General features: G+C 36.4%; 1 protein-coding gene across 1 annotated transcript in view; it reads left to right on the top strand.

The window, feature by feature from the left end:
* The window catches only part of UNC13C (unc-13 homolog C), a 187,269-nt gene that overhangs the window by 48,683 nt on the left and 115,627 nt on the right, over nt 1-22,959 (top strand). The window contains exons 6-8 of the mRNA XM_072871143.1: nt 4,695-4,914; nt 13,038-13,265; nt 17,979-18,120. Coding sequence (XP_072727244.1) covers nt 4,695-4,914; nt 13,038-13,265; nt 17,979-18,120 — 590 coding nt within the window. The remainder of the gene's footprint in view (nt 1-4,694; nt 4,915-13,037; nt 13,266-17,978; nt 18,121-22,959) is intronic.

Raw genomic sequence — 22,959 nt, forward strand, 5'->3', positions numbered from 1 at the left:
GGTGACTAGGACATTATTTGATTTTGTAAACGTAACTCCTGTACATAGAAACACATGTGATTCTAGATTAAGAAATATTTAATTCATACAAGAAGTGACTGGGAAAATCTTCTGAAAAATCATATTCACATAGTTAGTAAAACCTGTGTGTTGTGGTTTTCCATTATTGGCTTCACCTACATTTTGAAAAAGAAATTTATTTTTAACAAAAACACAACAGGTGCCATTTTCTTCAGGAATACTTAAAGCGTGATGCAAGCAGATTTACGTGGCTGAACTAAGCAACAGGACTAATTTGAAGGAATAAAGGCCCCTTTTGTGTTCCTTAAATTGCTAGTGCAAACGTAGCCTTCTAGAATATATCCTACATTGAAAAAAATGAAGTGTTGAATTTTTCTTACCTTGTTGTTAAGCTCCATAGTAGAAGAATGGAAGAGCAGAATATGTTGACAGACATTCTGGGAACTGAAACCCATAGCACAAGTATACACACATCCATCACTCTTCTCTGATTTACTGTGAACTTTCTATGCTTATATGGTAATCATAAAGGAACAATTTGGTAGTACTCAGGGATGGGTTGATGAGGTAGGAAACAGCTGGTGTTTGAAATGATCTTTCAGTAGGAGCAGTAGTTATTTTGTTCTGCTATCTCAAAATAGCAACAAAGGTTGATAGAATGAAGGAGAGCTATAGATTAAAAAGAAGTTAAAGGCTGAGGGAAAATTATAGAGAACAAATTTATGCCATGCAATTAGTGCAAAATAAAACCTTTTTCCATCTATGTTATAGCTGCTACAAAATTATCCGAGTTCAGTAAAAGACCCTAAGATACTCCATATGCTTTACTAAAAGATGTCTACTAAACAAACAAATAAAACCATTTGTAAGTATTACTACCTTTTATGACAATAAAAACTATGTGTTTACGTGCATCCCCTCGTGCGAAAACTACCAGGCTGTGAGTTTGGAGGGCTAAAGGTGCAAGTTTTGGAGATAATATGAATTGCCAAAAATGCAGGACAAGAAAGAATAATTTAGACTGCACTTACAGATTCTGACTTAGGTGGTACTGTTCAGGAGGAAAAAAGAACGCAGCAAATCCCAGTGGACAGCTCAATGCAAACATTTCTCCAATGCTTGCTGTCAATCAGGAGAAACTAATGAACTGTGGTTCGGGAGAAATGGAAGGGGAAAAATAAGTTGAATGTATTTTTATGCCAATATACTCTTTGGCCTCCGTTTGAACCAGGCCATGTGAAAAATTGTGTGCCAGAAGTAGATATTTCTTAAGAAATCTTTAAATAAAAACATAAGTCCAAAGGTAGACAACAAATATAATTTAGATACATAAAAGTTCATTTGATGAGAAAATGTAAAAATCTAATTCAGAGAAGAGGTGAATAAGAGAAGCCTGTTTTATGCCAGCCCTCACTAAACATACTAAAGGGAAGTGGGTACTCTTTCCAGGATAAATGTAATGGTACAGCCAGTAAAACCACTTGCAAGAGGTTTAAAACAAGTGAAAGGTAATACTTTTCTACTTGGTCTGTAAGTAGCCAGCAGAACTTCATGCCCTAAGGCATCATCAAAACTGAGTAGACCAAGATTTGAAAACAAAAAGAACAGACATTTTCGGGCATAAAAGAACTCTCCAGATACTCTCCACAAAACCAGATGAAGAAGTGCAGTCACTGATGAGAGTTAAGGAAGAAATCCCCTTTGGGCAAGTTATTCCTCTGATTAAGGCTTTTCTGGTCTTTACTCTCTCTCAACTTTTTCTGGAGGGAATAGCGACTCTCATGGAAGCAGGGTATTTGGCTGATTAGATTCAGTATGGAAATTCTTTGAACTAATGCCTTTTATTAAAAATCAAATGCCACTTACTCCAAAAATTGAAACCTGAGGTTAAATGCTTTGAGCTTTTCCACCCGACATTGCTGTCCTTCTGGTATAACACATTCATGACACAGTGAGTTTGTATGTTCCCAGGCACTGATCCAAAGACACTTTAAGCAGCGTCAAAGTATAAACTTCAGTGACGCTTAAACGTATGCTTTCAGTTGGGCATTCATTTAATGGCTTTGCTGAACAGAGACAGAGCTGCAAGTTTGTGAAAGTAATACATCGATGACGTTGCAAAAGTATCTCAAGTAGCATATGACAGAAATAAACTTCACTTAGGGGATAAGCAGATAACTAAATAATCCTCCTATCTATTAACAGTGCTAAATGTTGCCATGCCCAGAGCTCAGGGAATGCAAATGATAGATACATTTAAACAGAGAAGAGTATTTAGGAATCGAAAGCCTCTAGACAGTAAGATAAATAAAATTCTCCTTTACAATTGTAGTTTGCTGTATTAACAACAGGGGAAAGATCACGTTCAGCAGCAAAACCAATCTACAAATTGTGTCTTTCAGCTGAAAACTTCCATTTACCCTCAGAAGTTTATTTCAAGGCCTGTTGAACTATGCCACTTCATTACTTACTGCCATTTCAGAAATAGATAAAAGTTACTGGCAAAATTCTAAAATTATTTATACTGTGAAAAAACAGTGAAGCTGAACAGGGTGAAAGGGCAGGATTTGTACTGATCCTACTAGAGTTCCGGAGTGCGAGAGTGTAATCTGCAAAGGAATCTTCAAAGACATGATGGTTTCTGAGAAACATGATTCCTCAATGAGCTGCATAAATTCACTCTAGGTTGTTTTTGAAGTTTTCTTTCTGATCCCTGTAGCTGATAAGCTGTGACATGGGAGGCAGAGGGTGGAGAAATGCACAAAGATGAAATTTGCCAAGTTAGGCATGACTAGCCCGGTCCCTCTTTGGGTCTGCCAAATCAAACCAGTGCAAACCTTTGCTTGCTTTCAGGGGAGTTACTAGATGGCTAATTGTCTAGGATAGGCTAAGAAAGCACCCTGGAGAGCAATTCAGTATTTGTTTTAGTCACTCCTGCTATATCGGCTTCTTTTCTTGGTTCATTTCTACAGTGTTCTCAGAGGTGCTAGGATTAAATGTCCATAAAATATCTGACCACATTTGTTTGGCCAGGCTTCCCAGGACAGATGTTGTTTTTAGCATGTAACTATGAACTTCAATAAGAGCTGCTGCAGCCTAAGCTACTTAATGTTTGTTTTTGTTATTTGTAGTGCTTGAGTAGTATGAATCAGTAGATTTATGGCTACATGGTAATGGTTTTCCCATGGTAGCAAAAGTCCTTTAACTGATGTCTCTGTGCAACGTTATGCAGATATGCACACAAAAAATATTTTTATCAGACAATTTATTATTAGCAGAATATCTCATGTTTGAGCAGAGATGCAGATACATAAAACCAAGAGCATGTCAGCGTGCTGTTAGAGAGGGTAATATCTTGCATTTGGCATATACTTGCACAGCTGAATATGAAAATTATGGGAATTTTAACAAATTATTAACTGAATAAGTTAGCCTTACTTTCTATACTATCAGAACTGTGGCAGTGATGTTAAAGCTCATACAGACAAACCACACAAATTCCAAAATGTTGTTCCCCAGTTTGCTACAGCTACATAGCCAGCATTACAGCTGCCTTGCATTATATACACACAAGATGAAGAGATGGCAGGACAGACAGATTTTCAGAAATATCCCACTTCCCACTGTGCTACCTCTTTTAATATGGTTTCTTCTTTCTAAATTAAAGAATTTATTAATTTATAAGGCAACAGGTCTAGAACTTGTAATACATTCATGGCAGCCATGTGTGCCTTTAGTGAAAATAAATAAATAAACCAAGGTCATATTTTTGTGTGGTGCAGAGTGCTGCCTACAGGCTACTGAGTTTTTCTTATTCCCAATAAATCAACTGGAATTAGAAGATCTGGGTGCCTGACAACAAAGCTTCAATAAACAAACTGGACCATTGTGGCCATATAAGCCTATGTTTTATATGCAAACCTTCAGGGACTACTTTGTTTTCACCTTATTAAGCACTAAGGAGCTGAGATTCAGGTTGTTTGCAGTACTAATCAGTGAATAGCTGATCATTGTTCTCCTGCTAGAACTGGTCATGGGTCCTAAGCCAAAACAGTCCAAGAAATGGGTATGGATTTTTGAGAGAATGGATCTTTCTTGTTTATAGGTAAAAAGCATCTTGGTGCTTAAAAAGGAAGTAAAGTAGCGAGTATGCTGTTATAGGAATACAGACAAAATGGAACCAAAAAATTGGCCCACTTTTATTTGATGAGGAGATTGTATAGACACTAAGTATTAAAGGATAGCACTGTATATAATCAAAGTACATTTTGTGCAGTGTTTCTAAGTTCCTGTAGGAAGTATTTAAATATTCAGAAGTAATGTGTTAGGTAGTTACTTAAAATGCATCAGTGAATGTAACGCTAATGATTTTTTAAATTTCTGCCTCAGATTATAAAAAATATATAGGACTCTGTGTTAATTGACTGACCTGATTCCAACTTAACTCTCCTGTTTCTGTAATCAGTCAAAATGGTCATCCAGGGTTCCTTTGTCTTCAAAGTGCAAGGCAAAATGAGTAAATCAGTATTTTGCAAGTTAGTTCATACTTTTATGTATATTCTGATATTTTGTAACACTGTAAGTGTAATGACATACTCCTTAGCTCCAGTTCACTTGTATTAAACAATACTGCAACCAAAGTCTTGATTTTTTTTTTTTTTCTTACCCAACAGAAAATACATGTCTTCAAGAAGACATTGCAGGCTTTGATCTATCCAATATCATCAACTACTCCTCATAACTTTGAAGTTTGGACAGCTACAACTCCCACATACTGTTATGAATGTGAAGGTCTACTTTGGGGCATAGCCAGACAAGGCATGAGATGCACCGAATGTGGTGTCAAATGCCATGAGAAGTGCCAAGACCTCCTAAATGCTGACTGTTTGCAGAGTGAGTATTTCCTGACAGCTAAAGCCTTGCAGTACTTCACACCTTTTGATTTTGTATGTACACTCAGATATTTCCTGAAATGAAAGGCCAGATCATCAGAAATCAGTGAAGGCATGTTGATGTTCATTGGCTGAGGAGCTAGCCAGAAACTTTATGAAATACTTACTGTTAATTTTGCTTTTGTCCTTGGAAATTGCTGAATGTTGCTGGTCAGTTACAAAATAATGTTTGGTAGAATCAGTGTATTATTTACTTTCCACTGCCTATGGCAACACCCAGAGCAATTTGTTACATGATGTAAACCCTCTTTGTTTTATTTAACTCAGAACACAAGAAATGTCAAAGCAAAGATAAACATATTCCTAATACTTATTGTAGTCATATTAATATGCTATAGAATAGACAAGAATATGAAACAGTAAGTAGGATCTTGTCCCTTCAAAATACCAAACCATGTACGTGTAAGGGGAAAAAAATATCAGTCAGGAAGTCCTTTGGGACTAGACTTAAGGTGAAGCAACCTTTTTCCTTGCTTTTTCATTGGCCAGATTGATTCCAGCCACTATGTATTCTCCTCCAAAAATATCTGAGGTGCATTTAAACCATACTTAAATTACAATACAATTACTACACAAGCTTCTAAACAATAGAAAATCAAGACCTGCAAACTTTCTGATATTTTGATTTTGGAATGGAAGGGGCTTTTACAACTCTGGAGTTATTCTACGTTGTTCACTGTTGATATGTTCCTGAGGGTTTACCTAGGAATGTTCCTAGGGTTTACGTGTAGGAAAAGTACATAGAAATTCCAGTCAGGTCTTCTTTCTTCCCATTGTGTTCTCTATGTGAGGAGCTGTCACAAGGGATGGATTCTCAAGATTCATATTGTTCAGGAACTAATCACAATTTCCCAGAGCAGCTGACCCCATGGAGTATAAATAATAACAAATTTCTAAATCAAACTGCTTAACTCTGTTTAATTGTGATTCTACATTATGGTTGAAACTGGGCTATGTTTGACAGCTAAGCTTTTAACATGGTTTCACAAGTGAGAAAAGAATATTTGCTTTGAAACTCAAATATTAGAAAATTATACTGTGCAGCATTAATATGATTGTTGGTAGTGAGTTTTCAAAAGCTTATAAAGTAACAAAGGTACTCGTGAGTAGCTTCTTCAATAAATGTGAATAACTTCTGTTACCTGGACAGTAAGAAAAGAAGGTGTGCTTTCATAATGTCAGTTCCTGTTCACTCTTATTGACTAATTGTCCCATTTCATTCTAGATACATTTTAAGACTAGCTAAAAATAATTAATTGCACATCAACCCATTGATCTCTCTGTTTTAAGTAGTCATTTGACACCCTAGTTCTGCTGGAAATCACTTGGCTTATATTACCTGGTCTTAGAGGCATGAAAATGAGTTCAAAGAATGATGAGCTTGTACTTCTGCTGGCAACAGGATATGTGCAAGTCACTTGCAAACTAACTGCTCATTAAGTTGATGGAGGAAGTAGAAATAGCTTTCCTAAATTTAATCTCTCCCCTTATGCACATCTTGTTTAGCACCATTTCTGTACAGGAGGAAGAAAACATGGAGGAGGCACACTGAATTGATTCTGATATTCTCAAAATGGAATGTGGGACTCATCTTATAGGAGGGCCTCAAAACAAATCTGTATGGATCGCGGTGGATCTAATTGAAGCTTACTCTCTGCACATTCTCCAAGGAATTGGGCTATTGCTGGATTTGGAGCTACTTTGCTAGGGCTCTTATCTGCTGCTCCCTGAAAATGCTGATTGTATTCTGTGGCAAAGAGATAACTACCAAGTGTTCTATACAGTGTTGCAGGAATTGCCCTATCACAATTACATGTGTAATGGTCTAGAAATAAAGTATAGCTGAAACTTTCTCCATCAGAAGGGGATGTTTTCTTTCTGAGGGTTTAACAGAATAGTATATCATGTTCTAATGCATTGTTTCAGAAGTATTTTTAATTTAAGAAAATCAAGATTGATTCACTCTATGGGTGAGACACATACAAGACATCATGATTTAACAGTAATGTAATGAAGTATTGCAAAGATCAAATGGTTACGAGCATTGTAACCATGCTTTTCTGTTTGGGGGCACCTTTCTGTTGCTGTTGGGTTCTTCTTGACTTACCAAACATCTATGGAAATCCTCCTCTATTCCACCAGGCTTCCCAACCTAGTTACTGCATGCCATTCAGTCCCTTTTTGATTTACATCAGAGGGAGGTGGGAGTTTTTTTGTATTGGAAGTTTAATATGGAAAGGGCATTCATTTCTGTCACATGGATCATCTGTCCTGTAGTGCACTCTACTAAGTACAGCACAACACAGATCAATGGTGCATTGTAAAGAGATATCTCACATCCAAACACCCCTGATTTAAAGAATATTTCGATCTGACCTTTAGCATTTGGATTCATTTTTATCAGAGAAAACAGCAGTTAAGTCTTTGTGTTCTCATTCCTGCAGAAGTCTGCAGAGTGAAAAATGAAAACTTCCTGAGATGCCTGTGGAAACTAGCGTATATGAAGTACAGCATTTTAATCTATTTCTGCTATTTGAGAGAGTCACAGTTCAAACAGGAATTGTTACTAAAGCTATTTCTGCTCAGTTATAAAAGCATTGTGGGAAAAGCAAGATCCAAGATCATGTCCCTGACAATATCAGGGTTACGAGTTTCTTGCAATCCTCATCTAGTCCATGATTTCTCATAATACAGAATGGTTAGAGAGATTGTTCTTTCTGAGGCTTCTTAAAAGTGATGAAGTCTCTTGTGCCTGTATACACTGGAAAACAACATTCAAGTCAGCTAGGCCCGAGTGTAATACCTTTGTATTTCTGTTTGCATGACCTCCAATTTGGTCGCAGTTCACTTCCTTCTGAGCAAGAGTACAGGAACTGATTCCAACTGTTTATGTTGCCATGCCTCCATGGAGGGGCTGAGCTGTTATTACCACTCAAAGTTAGTAATACTTGCCCTGTGTGGTGAAACACCTTCACGTGATATTTACATGCTGACCATGCTTCTTCCTGTTCCACCCTTCCCACTGTTAAGGAAATAAGTTGCTGCTAACTTTCTAAGAGCTGAGCTGCTTTTCAGGGTGCTGCAGCCATGCAAGTGGCACGAGAGATGTATCCATCTGTGTAATAATTGAATCTTGGCTACAACTGAAAAGCTACAAAAGACTTACAGAGTAAAAGTATCCTTTTTATCTTCATTTTCATTTCTCTGAAGAAAAACCCAGCCCAGAGGTTCCCTGGCCCATATCACCAGCCCAAAAACCCATAACAAATGGTTCAGAGCACCATATTGCCTTTGAAGAACTTTTACAAATCTATAAATGATAAGGTTGAGAGAGAGCCTGCAAAAAATATAGGATTGGCAGTCACCTGTGTTCTAAACAGTTTGAAAACTTTGAACAACTGAGTCTTGAAAGAGTAAACCTCTAGAAGGCAAACTGCAGATTAAAAAAAAAAATTAACACACCTAAGGGATCCCTATCTTCCCATTAGTACACAAATGTTTTTGAGCATCCTGTCATATTTTTTGCAACAGTTTAATTGTTCAGTGAGTTTGAATATTATACTACTTTGAAAATGAGGTTCATGTACTTTGTTTCAATTATGTTAAAAATATTTAATGTTCCATTGAAAAAATGAATTGACCAGTGCAGTTGATTAAATCTCTGTTTCTAAGAAAGTTGATGCTAACAGTATCATAAAATGAAGTTAATGTGGTTCACTGTGGATATTTTTATCACAGTCATTCTTTTGGCCATCTCATAATCACTAGGACATATGGCCCCCAAGCTTTTGTGATTTTTCTTTTTTTTTATATATGTAATGATTGCTGAAGTAGACTGTAGAAATGAATTAACATCTCAAGCTCTTTAAGGTCAATATCTAAGCTTGTTCTAAATTAGGTTTGAAAAAAATCAGTAGTACATTCATTAGACCTCTCATTTTCAACAAGATATCGCTTTCTAGTGGTAGGTGCAATATTAAATCAGAATTGATTTCAACCATGTTGAGTTTTTATCAGTCCCTAGGGTAAAAGGGGCTTGTTAACTTCCTGTGCAATATAAGTTACTATATTGTCTTAATTAGTCTGATCAATACTGCGTGAAAAGAGCTGTTGATAGACTGTCAGCAATAGAGGATTTAAAAATACCTGCAATAAATAATTTAGTATAAATAGAAGGCTATGCTGATTTTTCAGTAAAATTTAAAGGAAGTTGTGTTTTAACACATATTCCATCTGTACTGTCTCAAAAATCAGTAAGGTTTTCAACAGGAATATGTTACTGCCATTCAGATTATGTCCATGGTTTATCATTTGGTTATGATGTTGTACCTATACTTTTTAAGGATAGGCAGAAAATAAGAGAAAATGAAAACTGTTGCTTTCCTGCATCTTGCAAGAACCACCTGTCATGCTTTCCAGGCAGCTCAGCAATCATCTCTTTTGTGATGAAACCCCTAGAGAATTCTTTAACTGGTATTTGGTTTTATGGTAACATTTAATTCTTTTTCTACTAATGTGTAATTCTTCAGTGTGGAAAATCCTTAATCGCTAGAACTTTGGTCTTCCACATTCAAAAAAATTAGGTACTCAGACCATGACATTTTCAGGATTTCTCAAGATTTAGTAGCCATTGAAAACACCTTGAAGAAGCCGTATAATTCAATCTTTTGACAATCTGGAATCACTGGTATCTGATATCTCACCCCACACTTTTCCAATCTTACGACGTTATGCCTTCCTACTTTACTATATGTATCTTTCTCCTTTGTCCTCCAATGTGCTAAGAAACCTTCAGACACAATGAAAACAGTAAAGAAAACTAAGCATAAAATATTTGTTCTGTAAGACTTCACTGAGATCTTATGGTAAAAGATGACCCTTTCCAGCTCTATAGATGCATTGATAATTTCTTCTTTAGCCATTGCAAGCTGAGAGTACCTCAACAAAAAGTGCTATCAAAAGAGCATAATGGTGTTTGATGGTATTGTAGAGAAGGAACTATGTTCCTCTTCAGTATTGAAATATCTGAATTCTAATTGCATATCAAGTTGTTCAACATAATTTTGTCTTAATTTTACTATCCATTTAAAGGGAACAATAATACTTTGATCCTCCTAGGAGTTGAGGATGGCTAGTTGGATGATGTTTTCACAACCTTTTGGAAGGGTAAAGTGCTTACTGCTGCTAGTGATAATGATGATGACGATTGTCACACTTGGTGCCATGAGCCCCCTGTGTTTAACAACATAAGCTAAAATTCAGCAATACCTATAACAAGTGGTAATGTGTCATTGATTATAAAATTTGTAGTATTCTTGCATCTTGCTTTATATGTCAGTCTCATCGAGAGTTGAGATAGCCTATTTAGCACTGCAGGAATTTCAGTTTTTCTTCCAACATTTGTAATACCATTCTGACCACACAAGTCTGATGTTTCTTTCCTCATACCCAACTGCAAGGTGGACATTTGTTTTTTTCCAAAAGTATACTTAGGTTATTCCAATACAATATGTATTGTAGAGACATTGATCAGAAACACTTTCCTCTGGCAGACAAAGGACATTTTATAAGGAGAACTTCACTTTGGATTTTGAAGGGCCTCTGAGATCAGTTTTGATTTTTAGAGAGAAACCTCTCCAGAGCTCTCATGGGAAGAACTGTGAATAAAACCTGTAACAGCATGGTCTCCTTATACTCTTTTTTTTTTTTTTAACCAGTAAAAGCTGCAGTGGTTTTGATGTCCCAGACAAATGAACAAATCACCTGAGTATTTTTTTTGTTTTCCAGACTTAGTTTATAGGATATACCTGACATACCACTGCAGGTTGGTAATACAGTCTAGAAGTTATTCTCACGCAGATAATATCCTTTGATCTCTTCTACCATCCTCATATACTTCCTGAAATTATCAATAATGACAATTTTACTGGAGAGGGGAAACTGTCTGTTCCATACCTGTGTTATATTATTTTCTCAGTTGGTCACTCAAAAAGAGTTTTCCAAAAGGCCCTAAACTTTAATACCATACAAGAACAGGTGTGGTGTGTAATGATTGAGTTTTAATATCACAATTTAGTGCCTGCTGCTCAGCTTTCTTTCTTTTTTTTCTTTTTTCTTTTTTCCTTCTTCCATTCCTCCCCCTTCCTCCCCCTTCCTCCCCCTTCCTCCCCCTTCCTCCCCCTTCCTCCCCCTTCCTCCCCCTTCCTCCCCCTTCCTCCCCTTCCTCCCCTTCCTCCCCCTTCCTCCCTTCCTCCCCTTCCTCCCCTTCCTCCCCCTTCCTCCCCTTCCTCCCCTTCCTCCCCCTTTTTCCCCCTTTTTCTTTTCCCCTTTTTCCCTTTCCTCCTTTCCTCCTTCTTCCCTTTCTTCCTTTTTCCTCCTTTTCTTTAAACACGGGCATTTGGTAGTACTGTGAAAACAAAGCATGCTGTCATATTATACTCTGGGTGAATTATGGATCATTGCCAATGTATCGGCAAAAGAGAGCAAGTGTTGCTGCATCTCAGAACTGACCCTGCAATAGCTCCGTTCTGTCATTAGGTTTCTATCTGCATGGCACGAGCCTTTGTAGCAAAGCAATAAAGTTCTTTCTTAAAAATATATTGGTTTTAGTTAGGACGCTCTCTACTTTCTACTGCCATGATGTTTACATCTATTAATACATCTGCGTCTTTCTATTTCGTAAGAGGAAGGAGACTACAATTCTCTCCCTTAAATCCTATCCCTGGCCTGCGGCTCTTAAGAGCAGGGTAATGCAGGTTCACATCAATCTTAGTGTGATGAATTTGCAAAATTAGATTTCATAAGATTCTCTATCCCCATCTCACTCTTTCCGGAACCTTCATTGTGTCTACTAGACACCGTATTCCTTGCAGAAATTCCATCGGTGGTTCCAGTGCTAGAATTCTCGGAAAAGCATTCTCTTTAATCTGTTCAGCTGCAACCTGAGTATAATGTCGTGTCTACTCTTTGGGAGACAGGGCATGGAAGAGTGGCTTAAATAGCCATCAGCAGATTCCACTGTTAACATTGAGCTTTGTGAAGCACTCCTTTGTTCACGCATAATGTTTAAAGAAAGGATAGAGTGCACTACTCATCCCGAGTGAGGATGTCAAGTCAGTGTTACAGAACTGTTTAACAGTTAGGGTAGTCCCAAACTAATCTAAATGCTTAAATCCAGTGAATGCTTATGTTCAGTAGATTTCAAATGCTTCATTAAATGGATTTATGTGATAATTAACTTTTTTTTTATGACCACTGTTCCAGGAAGGAATGAAAAACTTGCCATGAGTGCAGGCAGCATCAGCAAATAGTGAGATGCATCTGGAAGCAGTCAAGAAAGTGTCTGAAGCTGCTATGCCTCTTTCTTTCTAGTGTTCATTAGGTTTCCACTGTGCGAAAGCATAGCAGGAGTCTAGATTAATCTCCTTACTGTCAAACTAAAAATTCTCTGAAAAATGAGGTGGAAACATTACCTGGTTTAAATACTTTTTCTGTTAATTTTGGGAGGGTTTTGTCCTAATGAACCAAGTATGGTTTCTTGTACCATCCTACTCCAAAAGGAGAGAGAGAAAGGAATGAAAATATTGTTATATCATGCTGACTTAGAAAAAAAATTAAGAAATTATTTGAAGAGTTATTCACATCTGTATTATTGAAGTTTAGCTAGTAACAGAGGCAAAGGGCAGAGCAGACAGACCCAGATACTGAATACTGCTACACACTTTTCTGGAAGAGTCAGTATGCCTAATTATGTAAGAAAAGTTACTCACATGTTTGAATGTTTTCACAGTACTGATCAGTACTGAATAGTACTGATTCAATATACATTTCTAGGTATAACAGATACCTGACTGAAGTTGAATATGAACCTGTCATGTTAAACTAAAGCCATTGATAATTTTAGGTATCACAAAGAATAAATATAAGAGGCTTGATATTATCCAGATGAAACACATATCTTCTTTGAGTACTGCAGTACCAAAAATTGGCTGGAGACTCCAGAGGAGAAAAAGAACTAAGAAAGCAGCTTTTTAATGAAAGTATTGATCTTTTCTCTCATTTCAGGAGCTGCTGAGAAAAGTTCCAAACATGGTGCAGAAGATAAAACACAGAATATTATTAGTGCTATGAAGGAAAGAATGAAGATTAGAGAGAAAAATAGACCAGAGGTGTTTGAAGTGATCCAGGAAATGTTTAATATTTCCAAAGAAGATTTTGTACAATATACAAAAGCAGCAAAACAAAGTGTTTTGGATGGAACATCCAAATGGTCAGCAAAAATAACCATCACAGGTAAATTTTCTTCTGAACTGTTTGCTCTAAGAGCTCTTTTTTTCCGAGTCTCCTGGTTTGGGAGTAAGATTTACTATAATCAGAGCTGGAACTGTGTGTTCAACTGCATATTTGGTGCATCTATAAATGGTTGAATTTATAGCATGCTACCTAGAAGAGTTTTAAGTTACAGCTGTTGGCAAAACTACTTTATATTCCACTGCTCTAGGAAGAAAGATAAGTAAATGGTCATCTTGTGTCTCCTCTACCTCCTATCAGTATCGCCTGTGCTAGTGCTGAACTTTTTGCCACCAATTGCAAGAGTTAAAGTTCACAGTTGCATTTATGGGTTTTAATGACTGTAATGTTAAGAACACTGCAGCTTGCAATTCCAGTCTCCATTGGTCTGAAACTCATCATCCATTCTTGTTGCTTGACTAAGGGTGTGTTCCAGTTCAGTGATGCTGAACCAGGGAAACCTGCACACCCAGAACATACTCAAGATTGGTTCCAACTGCATTAGGCTGGTTGCTCATAAAGATTTCCAGGTCCTCTGACTTTGACATTTCAGTTTTTTAATTAAAACCTCAGCACAGAAAATCTGAATAAAAGCTCAGCTGACTACACAGGTCAGCCTGAGTTTATGTAATATTGGATTAGAGAAAAATAGAGATTAAACTAAAAGACCAAAGAATTGAAAGGCAGTGATGTGAAACATTAAAGGACTCTGGTTAGATTTCACATCTAATTTAGCCTCCATTTCATTTTAATGTCATAAAAAATAATAAGCCCTCTTCTGATATTAAAAGTAAATTAAATATTTTCTCTTTCTCCAGGACTTGTATTATTCCTGCTAGGGGGGAAAAAATTTAGGAACTTATTTTTAGCTTTTACTAGTCAATTTTGATAAAAAATGAGTGAAACAAAAGCTATATTTTTAAAATAAACAATAGCGTCAGCAACTTGCATAAAAGGTATGTTTAAGGCAGTTCTTGGTGCCTGATGTTTCACACCTGTACATATGGTAATTTTCCTAATGTATTTTACAAGATCTTTTCCATATATCCTCTGTAAGATCAAACACATGCACACTGGTAAAAAAATACAAGAGTGTACTTTACTACTTTTTTCTTTATGAAACAAGTGACTAGGATACCCTGAGCAGGTAGATGGCATTATTTTAGCAAGTTAGATTAGCTTGCTCAGGGCTTTGTCCAGACTAGATTTGAAACTCTCCAAGGATGGAGTTGCCACGTTCTCTCTGGGAAACCTGTCCCGCTTACTGGACAAGCTGTTTCAGTTATTAACCACTCACATTGTAAAACTGGTTTTGTAACATCCAGCTGGGATTTCTCTTGCTGCAGCTTGCAGCTGTTACATCTTATTATTTCACTGTGTGCCTTTGAGAAGAGTCCGGCTTCATAGAATCACAGAATAGTTTGGGTTGGAAGGGACCTTTAAAGGTCATCTAGTCCAACCCCCCTGCAATGAGCAGGGACATCCTCAACTAGGTGGGCTCGTCTGGGAGCTCATCGTCTCTGTGACATGCTCTTCAGGTAGCTGAGGACTGCAGCTTGATCTCTTCTTAGCCTTCCTCTTCTCCAGGATAAGGAAACCCAACACCCTTAGCCCTTTCTCATATGTCATGTGCCCCAATTCCCTAGCCAAATCGGCAACCCTCCATTGGACTTTCTCCAGTTTGTCAGTCTCTTTTATTGGGGAGCATCAAAGTGCAGAAATAACATTTCATCTGAGTGTGGCCTCACAGGTGTCAAATAGATGCAAATAAACATTTCCCTCAGTTTGCAGGCTATACCCTGAAGAGAGAATGCAAGATTCTCTCTTCATGAGAGAATTTCCCACATCAAGCGAAGAAACTTACAGGCAAAACTAAGCTAATTGTTGGATCTTAGAGAAAGATGGAAAGGGAATCCAGATTTCATGAGGAGCAAAATATTTATAGGGAATAGGAATAGTCTTTCCCTGATGGTGTTTTAGAGATGTGTACTTCCACATAAATAGCTTAGTATATGTTGGGTCCCAAGTTATAGAAGACTGCTGACTCCTTCCCTGACTGGCATCATGTTCTACCCATCATTAATACATTAAAAAAAAAAAAAAAAAATCAGAGTTTCACTCTGCATTTACCCTTTACCCCAAACTTCCTAAGCCAGGTTGCAGGGCATTTGCTGCAGTCAAACTTGATGGGTACTGTGAAGTCTTTCTTATTTACAGTCCTTACGATACTTAGTAATGAGATGAGCAGTGACCATGAAAATCCTCTGTACTGCACAGAGGTTTGCTGGTTATCTTGTGGCAAAGTGTTAAAAGAGTTGTTGAACTTAAAGATGAGTAACACATTTTTCTCTTACAAAAAGACAAATGTTCAAATTTACTGACTTCTTCTGTAATGACAAGTGGTTGTCAGTAGCACTATGCTACCTAGCAGATATTTTTTAAAAAATAAACACATTTAAGCTGTCCTTTAAGGTAAAGGTAACATTTTCACAATGAGTGAGAAAGTAACTGCTTTTCAAAAGAAACTCGTGCTATGGTGAGAGCATTATGAAAATGGATGTTCGGAAATGTTTCCATCGTTATGTGATTTTGCTGCCAAAAACAATGTGTGTCACCTACAAAAACTCTAATCTGTACACTTAAAAAACTTGGAAATTGAATTTTCTACCTTGTTTAAAAATCTTCCAAATGAGGACTTCCAGTGGGTTTTGAACCTATTTGTTCAAATTGTAAAAATACAACACTTTCCAATTAGTTTGCAAGAACAACTGGTTGACATCAGGCAAGGCGGAAATTTACCAGCTGACTTTCAAGAAAAACCTTTGCATAATTGGTAGATGGGATTGAAAAATTAGTGTAGTGATTTAGTAAGTGCAGCCAATGATGCACTTCTTCCATTTGGATCTATGTATCTTTGTGAGGTATCTTTTTCAGCTATGGCAGCCATTAAAACTGGACTTAGACTCAGATCTTCAAATCACTGTATCACAAATTGTTAAAACAATATTTTCAAAAATAACGAAGCATATTCAATCACATTAATAAAATTTAAAAAAATATTTTAAAAATATTGATTAGTTCATCTTTATCTCATCTTCTTTTAATGTCTGGTTTTGTATGTTTTATAATGTACATAATGTATTAGTACAGCGGTACATGTATATAATTTGTAAATAACTAAATGTATTTGGGTTGCGTGCTCAAAAAATTTTACTATAGTACTTTTAGATTCCATGGCAATTTTTTAATATATCGGGGGAGGGTCATTGAGAGACGGAATTGCCATTTCTACTCTGAAATGTAACGCTGGCATTCAGGAGGGTAAGGAGAAAAGCATTTGCCAAGTGGACCATGAATGAATGACTCTGTGAGAGTTGGCAGGTGTGTTTTTAGCTACATGTGACTCTGTAGTCCAGCCTAAAGGCCAATCACGTTTGGGGCAGCACGTAAACTGTACATGGAGCTGAAGAATAGCAGATATGTGCCAGAAGAAATCTAGGGAAAATCCAAGATTGTGAGCCAGATGGATTAGGAAAAAGGGAGGCCATTCTGAAGGTTGTGGGACAGTGCATGAAACTCAAAAGAATAGTTGTTGAATTTTGGGACTGTCTAGTTCATTCCTAAGAGTTAGTCTTTTCAGGAATGAGATGTGTAAAAAAGTAACAGAAACTTACTTTTTTCACTGAAGTCAGCAGATATGACTGAACCCACACCAGGAGCTGATCTGCTGAGTAAGAAGGTGACATTTTTATGTAATCATTTTTCTGAGCACACTGAGGGAGATTTGTTATCCAAAATGATTGACTTTAGAGAATGTTAACTAAATGTTACCACTGATATGGTTTAAATAATACGTGCAAAATAACAAAACCAAGCTCTGCTGATGCTAGAAGCCATGGCAAGTGTTTTAGCTGCAGCTCTCTGGGTTTGGTAGGCTGCTATTTGGCAGTTTTGCTTTCTCCTGAGATTTCCAGTTATATGAATTACAATGGAAAATCAAATTGTGTGTATTTATATTTGCCACAAAATGCATATACATTAACTATACACCAACATTAACTGTCAGAAAGGCTGACAAATGCATAAACAGTTAATGATAATTGATCTGAACCGTCACCCTCTCTGTGATAGAATAGGAAGTATTCTGAAAATCCTCATAGTTAATCTCTCACATGAGGAAAACAAATGATAAAGTCATAACCATGCCCCTCATATTTAGTTTCATAATCCACAGTGCAGATTCTTGAAAATTGGAGGTTTTATTTTGGAAATTTTAGTTTGGATCTTTGGGAAAATTTTGGAAATCATTATTTATATATTTATTTAAGGGGGGAAATGGAAATTTTAGGGAATTATTAGACTCAAGCCAAGTTATATAACATTCTATTACTTGCCATGCTGATTAAACCAAAGTTTGAGAAGAGTATCTGAATTATGCATGGCAAGAAAAGTATTTCTTTTGTGCTCTGTAGTGAATCTTTAAATTTATTACTCTGTTAAACCATATTTATAAATTTTATACAGTCCAGAAGGGTAGTTAGACAAGCCCTGTCTATCTCCAGCATAAGAGACACTGGGAAAATTCATCCAGAAAGCTTTGTTTCAGGAGCCCTCAGTTTGAGGGCTTTGCTTCCTGTTGCTGTTGTCACTGTCTCATTTATTTCTTGGCAGTGAAGGCTATGAGGGCTAAAGCACACTTCTCTCCTTTTGTTGCAGTTCTTTGTGCTCAGGGCTTACAAGCTAAGGACAAAACTGGCTCAAGTGACCCATATGTTACTGTGCAAGTTGGCAAAACCAAGCGGAGAACAAAGACTATTTTTGGAAACTTGAATCCAGTATGGGATGAAAAATTCTATTTGTAAGTATAGAAGATACTGTTGTTTCTTGCTTTTTAAATTCACATTTAGGTAATATAATGCTACCAAGTGAAATAATTACTTAATTTGAAAATATTTGTTGTCTATACTATGCATATTCATAGCATTAAGAAATTAGCAAGCTCTGAACGGACAGAGCATGGAAGTTTATTGTGACTTTATCATATAGTAGTCATACAGCTCATAATTATGTCTTTTGAGGGATCTATTGGTAGTGTCTATTTATTCTAATTTTTTAGGGAACTTAAGAGTTTTCTGACTTTGACCTTACATATCAAATGTTGGCATTATAAATGCCTTCCTATGTGTCAGATACTGACCATGCAAGTTAAATGCATTTTTATTCAACATTACGATTCTCCTAGGTGAAGCTGGGGAATTTGATAGTAACTGGTGTGCTTCAGGCTGTGGGCTGGGCTGTTGGTAATGTCTATCCTTTCCAAGACTGAGTGTTGTCCAGAATTCTGATGTGGAGAGTATGGTACAATCCTCCTGTCTCCTTTCTTTGGCCACTGAACTGAATATGGTATAGTTTGTTGTCAGCATATCGCAGAAGTTCAACTCTGACTGCAAAGTAGATGTTTCAGTCTGTAATACGTTAACTAAGGTTTGAATATGATTTCATGCCAGTTCTAGTTCTGGCAATGTTCCTAGAACTTCTTTCAGAAAGACATGTTACAGTACAGGAAATTCCAATTCACAGGTACTATACTGTTCCTTTCCTGAAAATACTGCCTTAGGATACAACATGTTCCTGACTGAGAATGTGACCAATCTGATAACAGTATCAATTTGCTGTGTTATTCCTCTACATGTAGCAAAAGTATTTCAGCATTTACTCTTTTCTCAGCTTGATTACTATGTGCCACAGTATATGATGTGCACTTAACTACTATTGTTAAAGTCAGGTAAGGATTCTGAAAGGCTAATATAAACCCTAGATTTTATTTGGAAAATTTTACGTGACAGAGAACTGTTTATTAAAGCAGATTTTTTAAATTGTTCAGAAAAGTTCCAGTCTACCCTGAAAGCACCTACCACAGTATTATCATATGAAGTTAGTAGGTATTTTATGGCAGCGGTGTGAAAACACTAGTATAGTAAATTACGAAAAGAAGAAACTATAATAATAAAAAAGGCTATACAATTTCAGTGTTTGTTAAATACAAAAGTTTTATTTCCGTTTTTACTGAGAATATATGCAAACTGTTGACACATTATAATAGTCTAACCTTTTGGTACTACGTTATAAAAGTCTAATATGTTTATGCCTAATAGTGCTATTCAAAACTGGATGTTAATTTGATACAACTTGATGAAACCCTGTATCAGTGATGGTAAAAATGATGTGACGTTTTTATAAGCAACCCTGAATTTACGAAGCAGCAGCAGAACAGCTCAGGATCCTGCAGACTGCCCAGTCAAGATTCAGAATCTCTAGTTAGTCACCGTGTGCAACAGACAATTTCAAAATATCCATTCACCGCAATGTAAAATAATTGTCTTCAGGCTATAACATTGTTTAGTTTCTTCTTACATTCCATTCCTCCTATAAGGAAGACATCAGTTCTCATTATTCCTATCTACATAAACCACGGAAACAATTTCTGTTAGGGTTCAGGCATTTGAAATAGAGCTCTGTTTTCTTCAAGAAGGTGCAGTGTCATAACACGAGAGGTTACCTTCTTATCATATAGCACAACAGCTATTTTCTCTTCCCTGTTTTTTGACTGAAGTCTGCTACCTCATTGTTGAGGAGGTTATCATTTCACTAGTGAGTTTGAAAGAGGTATGACCCAAGATGCTGCTTCTATTTGTTTGGAAAAGGTACTAGGTAATCCAACTATATTAAACAATGTATGCCCATTCCTTTCACAGATTCAAAGGCCAGTACTAGAAATAAATAGTTAATTCAGAGAAAACACACACTCAGAAACTTTTTACAGGCTTCCCCTATACAGATCATGTTTTCAAGTTATTTGTGTTACTCCGGTAACAGTTGAAGTGTCATACCTCATTGAATGACTGTGAGTAACCAAAGGTAGGAGATTAATTACTTTCTTGCATTTAATTGTATGAGTTGCATACTGTCAAAATCTGGATGAGCAATTCAGCAAATTTGGTAGAAGTTTTAAATGTATTTTCTCAAAGATATGAGCAGGACTACCATAAAATCCCTGGAAACTTGACAATATTACATATTTTTTTCACACAGCACTAAGTATTACTGTCATCTGCTGCTCTAGCAATAACATTAATAAAAAACCCCAAACCCTACTATAGCATAAATCTCCTGAGTAACTGCCTTGAACTGAATATATTTTCAATCATTTTTATAGCACTTGTACTTTCTAAAATAATCTCCCTGACTTATTTAATGCATTGGATTTCAATTGAAAGTATATGGGAATTTCTAAAGTGTATTAAATAAACTATAAATGTTTAACCACAAGATTAAATCTAAAGTAGATCAATATAACTATTTCATTGACTCAAGAAGTTTCATTTAAATTAGGTTCTACTAGTGATATTTGATAGTCCTCTTTAAAATCAAATACTAATCATCATTATAACTCCTAAATGATAAATTGCAGAAATAAAATAAATCTCAAAATCTTACAATCATATATTTACTCATAATACCAAAACATTCGTTTAAATGTCCCTATCTGTCCCAAAACAAGGACTTGGAAAAAACATTGGCTCCCCACTGTGCATTTGCTCTGTCATAGCAGATAGAGTGAGGGCAGTGTTCTGGTTTGCAGTATCACACATAACCCTAAGACGATTGTATGGTAAGCAGAGAGTGAATGTTTCTAACAAAACATAATGTAACCCTTTGCTAAATGACCATGGGTTACTGGCATAGATTTTAACATGGGAACTCATAAACCATAACTAAAGTAGAGCTTATGTACAGCTGCACGCATCTCAGTAAAAAAACAAGACTATCAGAGGAAGAATACATCTTTCCTTGAAATGTATACGGTTTTTGTACACAAGACAGAGAAGTAAATAGGCCAGCAGATGCTCCTTTAATGAATGTAATATAGGTGCTAAGGGCTTTGATCCTTTCTATTGGCATTATTAGAAAGGAGATAACAGAGCGTTTTTTATTTTTTCAATAAAACATCAGTGATAGGAGAGTTTTTTCAATGCCAGAGCAGAGGAAGAGTCTTGCAGCTATCTGCCACCTTCCGTCTTCTGGTTGAGTGTGGCATCTGATATGGGAAAAGGGACTGCATTTTTATTTTTTAGTTACAAGGAAGAGATATTTTGGCTGTATAGTTCTCAGCTTTGTAAAAACTTTTAGATCTATACACTATACTAAAACTCTTCTCCACTCTCATTCTTTTCTTGACTATTTTCAGCAGTTGATTGCTGAAATACGGAAATCTGCTTTTTTCTGGCAGTGTTGTCTAGCAAGCACACATCTCCAAATTGCCTTGCAGACTTTGCAGGTATCATGTTTCATCTGACCTCTCATTAACACCTCCGATACAGTTGTATAATACAGAATTCTTTTATATAACTGGATGATTATTTTACAATGCTTATTCTTTCTATTTTGGCTGCCACTAGGCCACCATATGGCTCTGATAAATAGCTTCACTGGATATCTATTACTCCTTTCAGTGCATGAAAACATTTGATCTAATTGATTTAAATTAGACCAATGAGAAACGGGTTTTTTAAGACTATGATTACCACCTGGCCAATATAACGGTCACCATTAAACTGTTAGAATTTGTCTGATTTCTGACATTCTTGATGATTTCCTGGTGATATACTGAAAATATCAATGCAGACATAAAATCCAATAGAGAGAAGATTTACAATTGCTCGCAGAAAAAAACCCCCAAACCTGTTTCTCCAAACAAACTAGAATGTTGCTGAGAATTCTTACTGCTATGTATTTTAGCAGATAATACTGGGAAAAAGGATCCTCTAGCACCAAACAGCATCGGTGTAGACTAGAGACCATGATAGTTAAAGTCTCTGTATTGGGCAGAGAAGCTGTTCAACTTCCTCATATGTCGGATATTTCAGTCTAGAGTTTCTGATTAAGTGAGAATTTCTGGCAACTATTTCAGGCATCCAGCTGTGGATGTTCTTTCCTTAGAATTACCTTAAAGAGAAGCACTCGCACAGTTTATCTATACTGCAAAGAAGTGATTTGTGGATTCATTTAAAGCAATACTTACTATAAGCAGCCATGTATAGGAAATAAATACAACAAGAGGACCTTACCAAAGTCCTTTCCTACTGTCATTTTATACATTCTTGATCAACTGAAGTTGTTTTAAAAAGTATAATCTTCACTGTACCTGAAGACAACAGGATTGGTTAACTGTTTAAATGGTGTTCCAGTTTCTAGTGATATCTAAACACAGTCTTGTGAGAATTGTTGAAACAGCTTAAAGATTGTTTCATAAGCACGAGTATATAACAGAGAATTACACAAAACCAATTGGGTAATAGAAACCTGCAAATTAGTTTACTGGATTTATGCATTCTAAAAATTCTTCAATAAGCAGCCAAGTCTCTGAGAGACATCCTACTAATTAAAAAAACTGTATCTCACAGCCTCAGCCCAAAACAAGAGAGCAGAACACCTCTAAGAACCAATTCAAATTATATTTGTTCAGCAATAATGTTTTTCAGTTTCACAGTACAGCATGTTTGGTCTGAGTCTTTTTTTCAAACTGCTGTCAATCCAGGTTAATTTTATACAACTGTCTTTTTGTTATGACAGAGTAAACTAATGCACGAAATGCATAATTAGTCTTATTCTACTTTATCAGAAAGCATGGCCCGTG

Source organism: Ciconia boyciana, chromosome 8, assembly GCF_034638445.1.
Source record: "Ciconia boyciana chromosome 8, ASM3463844v1, whole genome shotgun sequence".
NCBI lineage: Eukaryota > Metazoa > Chordata > Aves > Ciconiiformes > Ciconiidae > Ciconia > Ciconia boyciana.